We start from the raw sequence: 18,201 nt of genomic DNA, 5'->3' as shown, positions 1-18,201 counted from the left end.
CTGAAAGAAGAGTTTTTTAGTTTTACACAATGGCACATTAATTCATACGGTGATACAGCAAAAAAAGCCGGGTAGTCAAATCTAGGTTTTCCCCTCTCAGCTGCAGAGTAACAGTTGTGTATAACACAGTAGACATTTCAGCAGATCAGGCCATGCAGTTAAATCAACTGGTGTGAATTAGGAGCATTGGGAATTAGAGTTCCCTTGCTCCAACGCAGCAGTGTTAAATACACACATGCCTACCTGCCTCTCACCATGAGGAATGTAAACTACTGGATTTATTTTTATGAGAAACCTATGTAACTTGTTATGATAAAAACCAAAGTGTTCCTGACTGGTACCTCCCTATTCTGCATTTAATCATATTAATAATGTCTTTTAAAATATTAAGTTATCTAAGTTATAGCTCACATTGCTGAATGTCTAAAGAGAAATTGACCTGAACAAGTTGCTTTATAAACACCCCTAATCAAATAAACAATTTGTATAGAAACCGGCTGTCCAACCAAGTGAGGTTCCCTCACATCTGCAGTAGTTCAAATATGTCCGGCTTTGAAAATCCTGAAGATAAGAACCTAATATGGGATATTTCAGAAGACAATATAATTATATTCAGAATCACAGTATAAAGCAGCAGAGTGCTCTAATAGGTAGGATCATGAACTAAGGCTACCCTGGCTTTGTGCTTTCTGTGTAAAGCAATTTTCCTCTTTATTTCTTTTACCAGAGTCTTTCCTAACTACCTCACATACTTCAGGAATCTATTCAAGCAAGACTTTGATATTTTACTAAACATTTATGCAGGAATTAACACAGTGGGAACCTAATTTAGTTCTGATCTCTAGGCTAGTGGAATAGTAAAACATACGCATACAGTAATAAAATAAATGTCTTCCCTTCTTTTAAGAATGATTTAAAAAGAGAAACAAGTGTGTCCTAGTTAGAACAGCTAGGACCAGTTCATCGCTGGATGGGCGTAACCCAAAACTGTGTATTCTATAGCCTTCCATGCCATTTCCCAGAAACTGTTGTCAATAGACTATTTTCACCCTCTGCCCAGAGCAGCCTGACTCCTCAGGCTATAAACTGGGTGTTAAGAGGCCTGGGAGATAGGAGGGTGGCCCCTGTCCTCACACCCATTGTGGAACTCCCCACCCTGCAGGAAGTACTGGGCATTCCTGCCTGAACTGGAGAATATATAATCTTGGAGTCTTGGAACTTTTTTAACCACTCGGGGGATCCAGAGGAAGACTGCAGACCACCACCCTCAACCAGACTGCAGACCACCACCCTCGACCAGACTGCAACCACTACTCTCAACCAGACTGCAACAGCATCCTCACCAACAGGTTTTCCCCTCTCCTTTTAATTTGGACTCAGGGGGCCCAATGAACACCACTCTGTTCATGCCCCAGGGTGCTGAGTTATACATTTGGGTTTTGTGGGTTAAAACCAATTGTTTGTCTGTATAATCGTACTTATTGTATTATTTTATTAAATTGTTATTCTGACTTATAATCTCTCTTTTGAGTTGGGTTCATTTCCCCTGCTGGTTTACCTTTAAACCAGCACAAAGTGTTATTCAGATTCTGCTAATCTAACCATGTGTTCAAGTAAACTTAAAATAATGCCCTATGTATTTTACAAGCATATTCTTTCCTTAAGACAGCATTCACAGTGTGTTATTAAAAAAAAAAGAAAAAAAGAAAAAAAAAAAAGACAAACAATTAGTACCAAAATTTCTCACATACATTCTCTTCTCTTCAGATATCTTCCTTCTACTATCATTGGCTGTTATCAAATTACATTTGTATAGTTAACTCGTTTGTGAGACACCTGAAAACATTTAGGTTTAAGTAATGACAAAAAAATTGGACTGTGTAGAACACAAAAGAAGTCTCAGTGGGTTATTAACATCTGTAACAAGCTTTAGATATTCCAAAAAGCTGGCAAAAATTCCCAAATAAGCCATCTTCTCCCCTGGAAATAAAACCATGGTTAGTAGAATTCAAATACTGTAATGTTATGATACAACTAGAAGTATGGTACATGTGCACCATTACCAAGGAACTCTTAAGCGGTAGCATTCTTGTAAAAGCAAAAAAAAAAAAAAAAATTTTAGAATGGAAACTTACTTGTGCATATTTTCCACTCCTATTACGATCATGATATAGTAGGAAATTCCACTTTGTATAACAAAATGTAAGGCATACCTAGGGGAAAAAAACAAGCACCCTTACAGTGTTTTCTTTAAAGGCAATAAACTGCATGCATTTATTTAATGTGAAATTAAAGAGGTTCAAAGTTTAATCTCCCTTTAGCATAGCACAGACAGCAGCAATGAACAAAAACTATAGACTTAGCTAGAATGCTTCAGCTCATAAACAAGCATATAGTTAACATTGATAATCCTTAAAATACAGAGAATATGTGTCATAATACTTCCACTTGGCATTATTTCCTGTGTAAATAACATGAAAGTTTTCTGGTTTAATTTCCATATGCATCTTTTTACCCATTAACAACAATAGGCTCAGATAAGACCAACAATGTCTTAGTGGCCACAATATCAGCATATGGTAAGATTTCCCAGTCAACAGAAATGTCCAGCCAGTCTCTTTGTCCTGGGTTGTCAATAACTAATAAAGGCATACCAGTGATGACAGTCTCAAAAACACAAAAACCCTACACGGTAACAACCCACAGATTTTTTCATGAAGGTGCTCTAATCTCTTCTTATTTCTTTTCCACAGCTATCACAACCCCATTGCTTTGGGGGTTTGTTTTGTTTTTCCAAGGAGTTATACTTCAGTAAGCTGTAGAGCACTGGTAGCAAAGCAGTGCCAGTGGTTGGGGAAAAGAACTGACTCTCGGTGAGTTGAGTCTTTTTCACTCTTGTACTAAAACTGCCTCGGTAGCACACTCACATGTGCTCAAGTGACGCATTCATCTAATTTTGGAATTTTTTCCCCATAAAAAGCTGTCATTATTTTGTTACAGTGATACTGTTTTCTTTCAGCTTATCACTAGCTATTTCCTAATTTAACTCCCCCTCTACTCACAATGAAATGACTTCAAAGACTTTCAACAAGAAACCCAGTTCTATCCAACTAAAATCCTACAGAGTGTACACATGATGAACTGAGGGAAAACCAGTCACTTGGACACAAATTGACCTTGAAAATCTTTACTTTTTATGGAAGGTCCAATCTGCACATGCTCCCATGCTTCACCAGTAGCTAGTCTCATCTAAGAAAGGACTACCCAAAATTCAACTACACATTTAGTATAGCAATTGCCAATTCAAAAAGTATTCACCTTCTTTTCTTATCAGCCACATATTAGCAATACTGTGTAGCAAAGAGAGGTATTAGTAAAATGACAAAAATATAAGTTTAAGAATTTGCTTCTTATACAGAGAAAGGAGAATAAGATATCAAAGCCTACAAGTGTGGATTGACATGGAGTATCATATCAGGATTGCAGCCGCTGAAAACATTTCTCTTTCAGAGTTGTTAACAATAGCAATATGATTGATCTTTGATTCAAACATTAAAGGGGATATATTGAAATACCACATGTAGTAGTAAATTTTAAACATATACAAAGGGTAGTCTGGTTCCTTTATGCTATTTGCTATTATGCCAAGGGAATTATTCCTTCTCTTCCTCTCCTACACCCCCATCACAAGTACTACAAAGGTAACTGAAAACTAACACACTCGAAACTGAAGATGACAATATAGTTACTAATAAATATCCTTAAAAGGGTGCAGATTCCAAACTATTTCCTACATTTAGGTTTGCATGATCTTATCTGCGAATCTACAGTTACTGTTTTCTTATATAGTGTTTCTAGTAACAGTTTCTTTTTTGTTATATATGTGTTATAACACACATTATGGCACAATCAAAGTGTCACTGAAGGTATAGCACAGGCTTGTAACCTGTCTGTAAACTTGATTCCTTGGTGAGGGGAACCAAACAAAACAAAACCCTCAAAAAACCTGCTCATACAATATGTACTTAAATAATAGGAAAAAGCACACAGCACAACACAGATACCAGTTTTTTAAAGAATGTATACTTTTAACATCTCGAATTATGTTCTTTCTTTTCAAGGTTTTTAAAAAGCTTTTAGCTTCATGATTGCAAAATAGAAATTCATTGCTAAAATAATACCTTTAAGTATGATCCAAACCAAACTAGAATAATCTGGATTTCTACTATGGTATAAAATGTATCTCTTATTTCTTTTCCAGGGCATATTGCCAATGAGAGGCTTCCACAAAAATTTATTTATGTCTGTTGGGAGTGGAGGTTGTTTCTTTCCAAAATCTCCCATACCCGAATTTCACATACGTATATATTGATAACACTTTCTAATTACAAGTTACGATTAATGATTTCTGCTTCTAAACCAATGGTTACATAAAGTGCTTCTAAAGTTTATACACCTCTCAAAAAAACCACATATGATAGCACCTATCTCCCATATCATCCTCCTCATTTGGTGCTAATACTGGAAGTCTTTGACATCAGATCTCTCTCTAAAAGCACAATACCGCGGCCAAATGTTTAAGAAATGGACGGCAGTTGTAAAATCTTATATAAAAGTAAATTGCACATGTAAATCTAAAGAATAAAGGTTACTGATTTCTTTTCCTGAAATTAAAAGTAATACATATCAACTAATGTTAAGAGGTCTCTGCAACATGCCAATATAGAGGCCAACACTGTATGTGCAGAGTATGTGCATCTTCCCACCTGCACAACAGCTTGATTAATTCCCCATAGTTCAGTAACACTCTATAATAAATGAGTCTTCTATACACTTAAAGCCAAGTAAGCACTTTGTTTACAATGCAATAAAAGGAAACTGGCACTTAATTAATCTTAAACTATCTTGGGAAAATGCAAGCCACTTAGTAAGCTATTTTTGAAGGAAAAAATATTCACAAAACTATATTGATACCCTTTTCTAGCTCTACTAACATTCTGGTTTATAATACTGAAAAGATCAAGATATGCAAACAGCAGACACACAAAACCTGTGTTTGAAAGAGAACCACATCTTTCTTCCAAAACATTAAAGAAAAAAAAAAGGCACAAAACACACAGAATTGAGGCCAGCTCATTTCCAGGTGTTTTATACTACTAGGAGTATCATCAGTACCATGGTTCTGGCCACTCTTCCTACAAAAAGTCTGATTATATTCAATATTCAGAAAAAGACACAGCAAGTTCTCATGTGCTGAGTATTTATGGGAAATTATCTTAGTCATCACACCAGTGCTATGCCTCAAGACAATACTTCTCCAGCAAGTTTACAGGAAAAAGCAGCACAAGTTAAACAAACTGCACCTGCTACCTGCTTCATCCACCCAAAGCCACAGGCAGACAGTATGGTAGTCACCAATTTGCAAATGAAGATCTTTCAAAATTTGTGCACCTCATCAGAAAATTTGAGTTAACTTCTGTACATTTGCAGCAGCTAAAAAACCACAGAATTATATAATAAGGTTCTTTGAAACACAGAAACAAAATTCTACAAGTTTTGAATTTAAGTGCAACTTACCATCCAAAACAAAAAAGTGCAAGATAAAGGCCCAAGAGGGTTGCAACAACATGTCTTATAAATGGGCTGGTTTTGCTTGAATGAAGGTATGTTCGAAACCAAATAGCCGCAAGCAAGGCAAACAGTTGGCACACTACAAAGTTGACCTGCATAAAAAAGAAAAGAAACAAGTTCTCACACAAATGTGTATTAAAAATTAACAGAAATATCCACACGTTTTTAGCAATCTGCAGAACATTTTGCTCTGCCATGGTTCTTCCCCCAGCATGTCGGCCTAAATGAGCTCCTCCCATGAGCCCTTCACCTGCTAAGGCACAATAAAAAAGTGTTCCCTGAGCAGCTCAGAGGAAAAGATGTATCAAATTGTAAGGCAATCTGTGCATAAATCAAGAAAAAAATTCTGTATTTTCCTGTAAATTTTCTAAATACCAAACCACTCTATTAACCATGAAATCATTTCTACTCTTCCAGTAATGTGAAGATCTGGGCTGGGTTTTTATTTGTTTTTTCAAAGTGAGCATGACTTGGAATTACATATCAGCTCCAGAAATCACTGTCAGATCACTACAGTGGCCTGTGCAGAAGCAGGGTTCAGCGGAGTGCACTTCAGTGGTATGTAATCAGATAAACACCTTGGTTGCACACTGGATTTTCTTCTTGTGGATTCAAGTAGGATAGTTTCAGAAATTCCTTTTCCCTTCAGGCCATTTATTCTAGAAGATAGAATATTTCTTGTATATTAAATATTTAAAGGTATTAGGGCACTGAAAGCAAAAGTGGGATTGAAAAAAAACTAAGCCACTAAGTAAGAAGAATCATTCTGAGTGTGGCCTGAAAAAAAATTAACAGTAAAGGCATGATAAAGAAATAAATTCCTCAAATACAGCAACCATTACCAAAAGTGGCTTAAGCTGCAAAAACCTGGATAAATCCCTTTATTTAGAAAATAACATTTCTCACTCTTAGATTTTTTTTCTTGCATAGAAAACTGCCTAACAATTTTCCCAAGCATCCCAAGTCATCACAAGCAACAGCTGAGGGACCACTGCTTCAGGTCATAAGCACTTCAATACAAGAAACTTGCACACACTGCATGCTTGACTGGTCCTCCACACAACAGTGTTTTAGGCTCTTTGATGTGACTTAACTGAAATATACATTTCATCTTAACACCACAGAGTAAAATGACAATACTGGTTTTATGGTCATGACAGCAGGCCTAATATTGGTGTTTGCAGCAATTGTAGCACACTTGTAGTACTATAATTCAGCTAGTCCATTTCTTTATCATTTTTCAACCACGTTTCAGGCTGTAACAGGTAAAGGTGAGAGTATACCAACAGGGTTATATTTAAAGTAGAAATTAAGTAACATCAATGACTACAGAACTCTCATCTTTGTAATAATTGCAGATTCCCCATTTCCAAATCCAAGGATAATTTTCCTTTTTCTGAGCCAATCCAAAACCTTCTGTAATAACAAGCTACAAAAGCATTAAGTGCTAGCAGGGAGAGAGACTCAAAAGCAGGGCTGCTCGTCTTAATAGGAGCAGTTCCCTAAACTAAACTGTCATGTACAGTTTGCCATCCATTCTCTTACTCCTACATTTCTATTATGCTTTTAACAGTATTTGAAAAATCCTAAATAAATGAGGAGATATTCTTTCAGGGCATAACTTGACCTGTTTTCTCTCCTTTATAAGCAATGATGCAAATGAAACAGAGTGATGTTTATAACTCAAGATGATTCTATGGACTTAGTGGAAAAGTTTCATACAAAACAGTCAAGTTAAATGAACCACTGAAAGGGAAACAAACTGATAATGTTTTAGAAAAGAGGGCAAGAAAGAAAAATTTAAAAAATTAATTATTATTTCAGTACCAACATTTCCATGAATATTTATTACAGAAATTACTCTATGTATACCACAAAGCACATTTCTGAGCCAGAGAACTCTCACCCTAGACATCCTAAAAGGGAAAAGGAGACAGAAAAGAAAACTGAATATTCACAGATATGCAGTGAAGCTGAGGTGAAGGGACAGAGGGAAGAAATGGGCCTGAGTACCTGCCCTTAAGTGGACAACTTTGCATTGCTGGTTTTTCTGAATTTCCAGACATCAGTGCTTTGGTTGCATTACAGATAATTTACCAGCTGGTATCACATGATGCCCTTCTTCAGATTACCACTAAAAGCAAGCTGGCAAGACCCAAGGGAGAAGAGAAGTCATCACCTGGCTCCTACTGTTACCATGACAAAGGGTAGAAGCGTTTGAACTTGTAGACCAGCCCCACAAGCAAACTTCCAGGGATGTCAATTCCTTAAAGGTAAGATTTCCGTGGGGAAAAAAAAGTCTGATGTAAATCCATGGAATGATAAGTTTCACCCTGAGCAGTTATAATTTAGCATATATACAAGAGAACAAAACCAGAATTTTTTACCTCTTCAGGTTCAAGACATCAACAGCTCAGCCTACAAAAGTAGCACCTCAAAGTCACATAGAGAGAGCAATGTGTAATGGAAAGTTATGTGCATGTAAGAATAAAAACCATGCAATTATAATGTAAGTTATCAGCACTAGTTATTCAGCAATGAATAATGTAAGTGCGTGTTAGACATACTAAGCTATTACAAAACCTGCTGTGTGTAGCCAAGCAATTTCAAAATTAAATCCACTATTTTTGTTCAAAACCAGTTGTACAGCCAGGGCAGTCAACAGGCACTGTTCATGCCAGATGTAACAGTAAAACATGAACAAAAATTCCCAGTTTCAGCATTTGGAGCAGCTACATAAAACACAAATCCATTATATCATTAACTGCATTAAGTATCTACACAAGAAATTTTCCATTTGCGTGATCACTGCAAAAGTCAATAGAAAGTTTAAAAGAAAACTTTTAAACACATTTACTTTAGTATTTAAAAAAATTAAATGTAAGTTATGACATGCTTTTGTAAAAACAAAGTTATTGCTTAGGAAAAAAGTGTTTAAGGGATCAATTCTTAACATAAACAAAGCAAAAAAAAAAAAGTCACCTACTGCCTCAAGGATTTTCACCATCAAGAGGAAGTTTTAACATAACATTTGATTTGAACAGCTAGAAATCTCCAACTTTAAAACACAGGCAGCATCTTTAATAAACCAACAAAGAAATTTAAGTCCACAATAAAAAGAAATATAGAAGAAAAGCTTATTTCTTCTGCAAAACTAATTTTAATATAGGCAAATTTTACCCACTAATTCAGATTTTAGAGTAAGCTTCCTCTTCATATCAGCTATATTTTAATATCAAAAGCTAACTGCTGCAGTCAAGCCCTCCAGAATCCTGCTACTTCACAGCACAGAAGGCATTTGCCTCATTCAGAAAAGTAGCCAGAGAGGGAATTTTACTGATACAGATAATTCCTAACTGGATGGCACAAGTTAATCATACAGGCCCATACAGCCTCCAATCCACTGAAAAGCAGCAACATGATGTCAAATGTTTGCTTCTTGGCTGTAGCAAGGTACCAAGAGGCACCCAAAGAACAATATGGACTATAAAGTACCTCACAAGTAACAGTGGTTTAGAGGGTGAAGTACCAAAGATGATTCAGGAATGTTGCATTTTACTCTTTCTTCTGTCAATGACCCACACAAACTCTTTGGAAGTTATCTTTGTGCTTCTCTATTTTCTCATTTTTAACAAATTTTCTCCTATCAGAAGAAAAATAAGTATTCAAACATTAAACTGCAATGAATGCCTGTGGCCTCAATAACACACTCTGGATGAATTAAAACTGATATGGAGGTTTTGTTTGGTTGTTTTGTTTGTGTTTTTCTGTGGATTTTTGTCTGTTGTTTTGTGGGGATTTTTTAAAGTTGTTCTTGAAAAAAAATAAGAAGGCAGTTTAGTTCTTACTGCTGATGAATTCCGCTTTGAAAAAAGATTACCCAAATATAAGCAGAAGCACTGAAGCCTACCTGATCATGTGCAGAGCCTAAAATAACAGGTTTAAGATGCAAGATGCTTCATATGCAAGAGTCAAGAACCCGTGGAGATGACAATTCTGCAGACAGAGATTTAGAAGTTCCCCCCCAACTGACCTCCCCTCACTTTGCCACACCACGGTACATTTCCTCCATGGAATTCCGCTTTTCTGAGCTGCAAGATGTCAGCATTACTTGTCTCCCTGTCTAGAGTAACTTTTGGCCCTCCATTCTACCACAGAAATAAAGTTATCACGAATGTTTCCTGCTTTATGTGACAGGACTAGTGAGCAAGGTGCACTGAGCAGCGCTCCTCTTCTACCTTTAGCTCTACTTTTCAAGAACTATAGTTATTAAAAAAAAAAAAAGGCATTTTAAGAAAAAAATAGAACATGAACTACAAAAACACTGTGAAAAGAGCTCTTTCAAGAGTTCAGAGATCAAGACATACTGTACATACACTTTAAGAAGCACTGATTATAAAGCTGAGGCTTTGATATTTTTTCTAAATCTACAGGACTACTTTAGTAATACCATTTTAAACACAACCCCCCCCAAACATCCTACTTGTTGACATATACTTGTAAAAATTGCCAAACCTTATCATAACTAATGAAGCATCAGTTTTGCCTTGTTCCTCAAATGTCATTATTTTCTTGTTCTTGCTCCAAGTTAAGTCAAAACCCTTTACCTTTTCCACCAAAATATGAATGAAAACAGGAACAAAAACAGGAATGAAAAACATCTACAAGTGTTCACAGAAAGCTGGTTATAATACGAGAGAGCTAATGCTTCTCCACTCAAATCAGTCCAGCAGTTTAATTACCTAGGCAGCCTCATCTCCTCGGATGGTAAGATTGACGGAGAGATAGACAACAGGTTAGCAAAGGCATAGAGTGCCTTCAGAAAGCTTCATAAAAGAGTTTGGCGAAATAAACACTTAAAGAAAAGTACAAAGACCAGTGTTTACAGAGCCATAGTGCTGTCTACTCTCTTATATGGATCTGAATCATGGGTCAGCTACCGCCACCACCTGTGACTCCTAGAACGCTTCCATCAACGCTGCCTCCGTACAATCCTAAACATCCACTGGTCAGATTATGTGACCAATACATCTGTTCTAGAACAAGCAGCTGTCACAAATATTGAGGCCATGTTGCTGAGAACTCAGCTGCACTGGGCAGGGCACATCTGAAGGATGAAGGACCACTGCCTCCCCAAGATCTTGCTTTATGGGGAACTTGCCTCCAGTTGCCGCAAGAGAGGAGCCCCAAAGAGGAGATACAAGGACTCCCTGAAACAACATCTCAGCCTTGGCCATATTGATCAACATAACTGGTCTACTCTGGCCTCCAATTGGGAGGCCTGGAGACACACCACCTATAACACTGCTGATGCTCTTGAGAACGCACACAGGATCACTCTGGAGGAGAAAAGACAACACAGAAAGAATCATGTCTTGCAGAATATTCCACCTAAGGAGTCTTTCTGCTGTGCCTTTTGCAACCAGACATGTCTATCTCGTATTGGCCTTTTTAGCCACCAGTGTGCTTGTAGCAAATGCGGGTAGAGCCCTTCCCAAATCTTTGTTTGCGAAGCCAAGCCATGATGATGATGATGCTTCTCCACAGCAATAAGATAGCACTATTGATGGATATTCTTCTGTCCAATTTCTAACCTTCATCCAGTATAAAAGGAACAACTTGTACAATTATCCAATAATTGCCTAATGCCAAACCACTCAGAGTGAGAATAACTATTATTTGAAGCCAGTGTCAATTTTCAAACTACTTCCCATAAATTGCTGCACTGGTATTAACGGGAGGGAGGGGGAAAGGGAGATAGCATTTTCCACAGTAAAGCTGAAAAAAGCAATTCCATGACAAGGATAAAAATCAAACTGTTTGCTAATTTTCTTCAGGGAAGAAATATCAGGAACAGGAGTTTAGAGACACTGGCATGGGTACTTAAGAGTAATTCATAGAATGTTTCAATTAATAGTGAGTGTCTTACATGATGAAAATGTAACTAATTAACACTCCTGCCCCGAAGTCTCAACTTCATGGGTGAAACATGAAGAAATGGAGGGGAAGCAGCAATGGTTACTTTGGAGTTGTATCAGGATGGGAGACACTTGTGTTAAGGCTGTATATTCTTTGTAGCAAAGACGGTAATACTAAGTGTTTATACAGTATCCAGAAAAGGGACACTGTTTTTCAGATTAAACTTCCAAGCACAGCCTTCTAATAGCAGCCACTTCCTAGAAGTGCATACTTTAACATTTGTGTTAGTTTAACATTACTGGTAAATGCTTTTTAATATTGTATAAATATACTTCATCTTCACATTAATTTACTGGCAGTGGAAAGGACTTACTCATCAGATTCTAAATGTTTTCTTTACAGGCTGGTTTCAGTCCAAAACATCAAATGCAGTCTTGACACAGGTTAATAATAGGATTTCTACTTTCAGTAGTAACTCCCAATTTCTAGTTTGCAATTCTTAAGTATGCTGCAGAGAGTGAAGCACACCATGAAGAACGTGATGCAGGCAATAGTAATCTGGTTTGTGCAATAAATGAGCATCAAATCCAATAAGCTTTTTCAAAGAGGGTTTACTAAATCATTACTCAGAATTACTCTAGGAAAAACTGTATGACCAGAGATGTACAATGAAACATCAATGTACACATTTTATAGTGAAAACAACCAAAACTAATTCATTAAGGATAGGAAGATGTCAGCTGAAGGGTGTTCTCTCTGACAGGCTCTTATGGTTTTGGCGTTACTGAGTTGTCACACATAAAAGCTATTTATTCACAGGAATAGCTAAAATCTGGGAAGCAAGTTTGGTTCAAATGTCAAATTGAACTAGGAATGCTTGGGGTTTTTTGCTTGTGTGTTTTGTTTTCTTCTCTCTTCAAAACACTGGCTTCTCTTAAACAAAAACTGGTTTGGCCAGTTAAGGATTGCAGATCTCAGGCTACCAGGGAAAAAGGGTTTACAAACTTCAAGACACCAAGCCTGGCATTATGTTGGCAAAACACAGTTCCAAAGACCAACTCAGCTACTGTGCTATTACAACCAGGGCTTTTTAATCACATACTCATGGTGCACATGCACGTAGTGAGATGAACTCAAAGTCTCTACTCTGTCGCTTATATCAGCAGTATACAGGATATTCAAATGATATTCTTATTTTAATGTTCACAGAGCCACTACAATATCTGAAATTTTGTAAAAACTTTACAAGCTGCTCACTTTCCCAGCCATTTTAAAATAAAGCAAAATAACATCTATGGAGGTACCTTCACTGAATGCAATCAGAAGCTGACACTTTCTCCATTAAGAACTACCTCAGGACAATTATATTCTGCTGATAGTGAGAAACTGAAATCCATCTGAAAACAAGCAACAGACATGGAAAGTAACACTCCCTTGTCCCTATAGCCTGCAGAAATCCAGTAATGGTAGTAGTCCTTTTAATTAGCAAGTAAAACAAATATCCCCTATCTTTAAAATGGTCAGCTTCTCAGTGCTCTCCCTGTGGCAGGTTGTGGGGGGAAGAAGAGGGTTCCACTATGCTCTCACTTGAATGCACTACTGTTCAACTCAGACTCTTCTCCTCCATGTCTATTATCCTCCAGCTCTTCCCAGTTCAGGAATCATCTGCATGAAATCAGCCAAGCATCTCCAAGCACCACAACAGCAGCCCTGTAAACATTTGTAGTATTCAGCAATCCGTACAGGTAATGAGCACTACTTTGAGCTGTTACAACTTTTCAAATTAATTCAATTTTAATAATATTTTAGTAACATTTAGATAAAACATTTTTATATAGAAGCATAATTCTTACTTCTTACATTCAATTCCATTACAGATAATCATTTTTCAACATATTCTAAGGCTAGACCATCTACAAGTCTTCTAGCCATCACTGGGCTTCTAAAATTCCTGCAGATTCATGGTGACCTCAAATTCTTTCTGGCCTTTCCATCATGAAGAATAAAACACCATTCATTATAGTTTGGACCTTCAGATCACTTTTTCAATGACATGCTTAATCTACCAAATTATTGGGTTTATATATGTCTATGTGTGTAAGATTTACAAGAAGCAGTAGAATCAAGAGCACTACTCAGCCAAAAGGCAGGTCAGAAAGATTAAGAATGATCTATACAGGTGGCATTACAGTATAGAATATACCACTGTAGTTATACAGCCAGTGTGCTCACAAACCATGTTTCAGAATAAGAGCACCACCTTCTTCAGCTTAGGTCACTTTAACTGGAAATAAAAGGAAACACCAAAATCCCAACTACAGGAAATCGCACCATTACAGCCAAACCAAAATAGCTTCTTCACCTTTGGATATATTATTCTAGAATAAAAAGCAGAGCTGTGGAAGTTTTCCTTTGCAAAAGATGACTTAGCTGCCAAAAACATCACTTAAAACAAGCAAGCATAACTAGCATTTATCTAAATTTGCAGACATATTGAAATTCTCAAACAGATCTGCTCACTTGAATGAGTGCTAAGAGGCTAATAATGTTGATTCAACTAATGTTGAATTTCAAGTACTTCCCAAAGGAAAGAAGGAAAATTAAATACCCACATGGAAGAGTTATATCAATATTCTTTGTAAACTAAATACTGTAAAGATGCATGCATCAAGCAAACAGATTTTCATCCAGATACATGTAGTTTTCCTCACCTTTCAGGAGAAAAATAAAACTCTACAGTCTAGTCTCCACTGTTCAAAAGCTTGGAAGACAAAAAAAAAACATAACACCCAACTTGGGCAACTGTCACTCAGGAAAAGTGCATGTTAGTCAAAATAATAAATGTGAAGAAAATATGCTGTAATCAAGGCTGCAAAGGATGTATCACAGTGTTTCATTAGGTTAACACAGGAACAGGTAAACAGGAGTTAAAAGTCAACAAATGTCAGGGCTACTAAGTGATAAAGATGACTCATCTTTTTCAGCTTTATCAGTTTCCAAAACTCTTGCTTTCAGCCAGCACAGTACCCAAGAAAAAGGCCACAGTGAGAAAAGATCTACATAGCTGTGGTACAACAGATTTACAGCAGTAACCCTTCAGAAGAAACAGAAAGCAACACAGTGGTAACCATGTACTCAGTAAGTTACTCGTCATCTTCCTTTATGCCTTACTGGTTTTTCTTTATTAGCCTGTTCTTTGAGCTCTTCAGTATTTCTTTTCAACATCCCAGAACTGCAGTATTTTCACAACAACTTCTGAACTCCATTTTGAATTCAGAAATGGCTTGTACTGTCATGATCACACGTGAGTAAATGTTCACACTTACACCACCTCAATGAATTGCCTAAGGATGGGAAAAACAATTTGACAGAAAAAAAAAAAAAAAGGCAGGTCATTAAAAGTTGTTCAGGTAAAAAGAGTGTTTAGTTTAAATGTTTACTGTAGAAACTTTAGGCTGTAATTACATGGGAGGTTTTCTGCTGCTTTGCAAAAACCTGGAGAAAACACACCTGGTATGGAAGTATGAGAGTATATCAGAATGAAAATTCACTGCTGCATCCCTAAAAAAAAAAAAAAAAAAAAAAAAAAAAAAAAATCAAAGTGGTTCTTTAGTTTACATCCTCACAACTATATTCATGAGCCTGTATTAAATAGAGACATTTCTTTCTCACACTTAATCTTTCTATCACTTAATAAATAGCTCATCTTTTCTAACACTATAACCAGTGCCTGTTTTCTTTCCTTTCCAACACTATTCATTACAGTTTCTACTTCTTCCTTCAACATGGTCACTTTATCTTGCCAATTTTTCCTCTTATCCCAACAATTTCCTCCTTCTCTACAATTTTTCACTGCAGAGTTACCTCGATAACTTGATAACAGGTAGAGAGTTAAGTCAATACCTAAACACTAATACTAAGACCTGGGAAAGGTATCACTGCCAGGAGACTACGACCCTTCTGGTGACATATTCTCTCCCTTCCAATAGTTCAAAGGGAACTTAAGAAACCAGTAAAAACTTGGCTAGCAAATCCAAACAATTCAAAACATCCAGTACTTACAGAATGAAGAACAGGACTTTATTTCCAGCTTCTTTTCACCCACTACAGTCTGCCCTCATGGGAGATCATGCCTTGCTATCCACCCTTTGCTACCCTCCTGTTGTTCTCCTGACTGCTGCTAGGAGCAGATAAGGAAAGTATGGCATAAAGTAGGGGCACAACTCACCCTACCACTCCCTTGCCTTCAGTGTTTGGATTTTACACACCCATGAATGCTACTTTTACTCACATCTATTATTTCAAGTTTCCTGGGTCACATCCAAAAAAAAAATCAGTAACAAGCTGCTCTGTATTCCACAACTGTACACAAGGGTCTAAGAATCAATGATGGAAGAAAATAAAACTCGGGACACTCTTCACTTTACTCTTTTTTTGTAATTTGATATTGCTTCAGACAAATGTTAGGCCATCTAAATTCTGGACAGCTATATAGGACAAACATTTTGATATCCACTCTATGTTTAGACAAAAAGGTTTTTATCAGGCTAAAACATTTCAGCCCTGAGGAGGCTACATTATGTAGCCTTGGCAGAAAACAAGGGCAGCTAAGGCATCACTAATGCCCAAAATTTTGTGAAGTAACAGAGATCTAATTAGGAGACATATCTAGATGTGCCCTGCAGGCAAATCAGGCACATACTGCTTCTCGGCAACGATTCCCTAAACCAGCTCCAAACCTGGCCTTATCCCCAAACTACAGCTGTGCTCACCTCCAAAGCATCAAAATAAAGGAGAAAAAAATTGCAGATACATCTTGCATGTAAGAAATAAACATTTCATAGATATATACAAGGAAAAAAATTCCTGCCCACTCTCCTTGAGGGCATCAAGGTGAAACACAAGGGCTCAACATAAGTCAGTGCTATTATGCAGAGCAGAGTGTGCTAAGGGCATGTTGAAAGCAACTTGGGTAACCCTCTGCACAAGGAAGCATATGCAGAAAATTATACAAAGGTGTAGCAAAATGGCCTGAGATCACTAAATTAAGGAAGTTCATATGGTTTATACAGTTCACATTTAGGAGGACCTGGATTTTTATGCCTATTCTTATTAAAAAAAGGTCAGTTTAGATTCTTTGAAGATTGATGGCACTCATGTAGAAAATCATATTTATTCTACACAAATGAGCAAATTTAACCAAATAAAAGCTAAAATTAGACTGGGGGGAAAAAAAAACAAAAACAAAAACCAAGACAAATGTGGAACTAACAAAAATTTTTTTCTTTCAGTTTTATTGAAAAAACACTGCTTGTCTTTACATGCTGGATTTTAAGTGAAGTGCATAATCATAAGCATGACATTTTAGTGGGTCCACATATCTTCATACAGCTATACTGTTAGCAGTTGGAGCCACCTTCTTTCTTTTCTTATCTAGAAGAGAAGCACTGAAATTATCTTAGTTCAGACCACATTTCAGGATCTCAAGTTCAATCTCTTAGACAACCCATGTAAAAAGTTGATGCTTACATATTGTCATAGTCAGTCTCGTATCTCCCCTGCTCAGCTATTCCTCTACTACAAGTTATCTGTTTCTACAGCAAATGAAGGGTAGTAATAACCTCTGCAATTTCTGCCCATTTTCGGTAAAAAATTTTGCTCCCTCTGGTGGAAGCAGTGAAAGCAAAGATTTTTCTCTGAACTCACCTTACCCTAGAGAGACCTAAAAGCCAAGATGAAAGCTTCTCTCTCCTAGAATCATTGTCACAGTAAATTTAAATCTTTCCAATTTAATGACAAGTAAGCTGACAAGTCATCAGGAAAAGTAATTTGGCAACAGAAATTCAGCAAGATAGTGACAGAACTAGAAATGGACCAAGGTCCAACACCCTATTTGTCAAGTTTCACCTTAGAGAAAGAAAAAAGCAGGAGAAACACAGATATGACATGAGAACAGATAGGAAAAACATAAGGCTAGGTGAGAGACATAACCACAGTGAAATAATTTAAGTTGCAACCTTGATCCATTACACAACATGTGATACTCTACCAGCCAAGTTTTTACAATGAATCTTCCAATACTTCTTGGAAAGCTGTCAGGGGTGGAAAGGACCTAACTACTTTTATTCCCTCTCTCTCCTAAGAAGACAGAAGGAATATTGCTGTACATTAATATTTATTCACTCATTCATTAACTTTAGGGACCCAAGGTGATAGTTGTCGACAGAATGCTTTCTTTGCTGAGTAGGCAACTTAGGTTCTCCAAGACATGAAAAGATACAGGTTTTATGACGCTTTTCACTCCCAAGCAGTGATTTTTTTCCTACTGCAAAATAAAAGGTATGTAAGGTTGCTGTAGGTTCTTGCTCACACCAAGCATCTTCCCTTGCATCAAATGACTAAAAATAACAGAAGAATTGGCACAAAAAGACTATTAAAAAAACACATTAGCTTTTCCAGATAGCCATTTCAGTTAACTTGGTGCAAGACAAAACAAGAGCCAATGGAAGGGTTAATACAGCAACAAATTACTGCATAATACCTTGTTGGGGGATACACACAAGGGGAAAACAAGCTTTCCACTCCCTTAGCTACCTAGTACTCCAATACCAAGAAGAAAGGTCTAGGAACAGCAAACTGTTAAAGCAACAA

The 18,201-nt window shown here is 36.9% G+C and overlaps 1 protein-coding gene across 1 annotated transcript in view; it reads right to left on the bottom strand.

Moving 5' to 3' along the window:
- MBOAT2 (membrane bound O-acyltransferase domain containing 2) overlaps nucleotides 1-18,201 on the bottom strand; it is a 98,552-nt gene that overhangs the window by 77,609 nt on the left and 2,742 nt on the right. Inside the window, exons 2-3 of the mRNA XM_027747579.2 lie at nucleotides 5,578-5,723; nucleotides 2,136-2,213 (exon numbers count right to left, since the gene is read on the bottom strand). Of these exons, the coding sequence (XP_027603380.1) occupies nucleotides 2,136-2,213; nucleotides 5,578-5,723 (224 nt within the window). The remainder of the gene's footprint in view (nucleotides 1-2,135; nucleotides 2,214-5,577; nucleotides 5,724-18,201) is intronic.

Source organism: Pipra filicauda, unplaced genomic scaffold, assembly GCF_003945595.2.
Source record: "Pipra filicauda isolate LSUMZ 115617 unplaced genomic scaffold, ASM394559v2 scaffold558_size305803_pilon, whole genome shotgun sequence".
NCBI classification, from domain to species: Eukaryota; Metazoa; Chordata; class Aves; order Passeriformes; family Pipridae; genus Pipra; species Pipra filicauda.
Note: the sequence above shows the minus strand (reverse complement) of the source record. Positions and strands in the feature narration are given on the sequence as shown.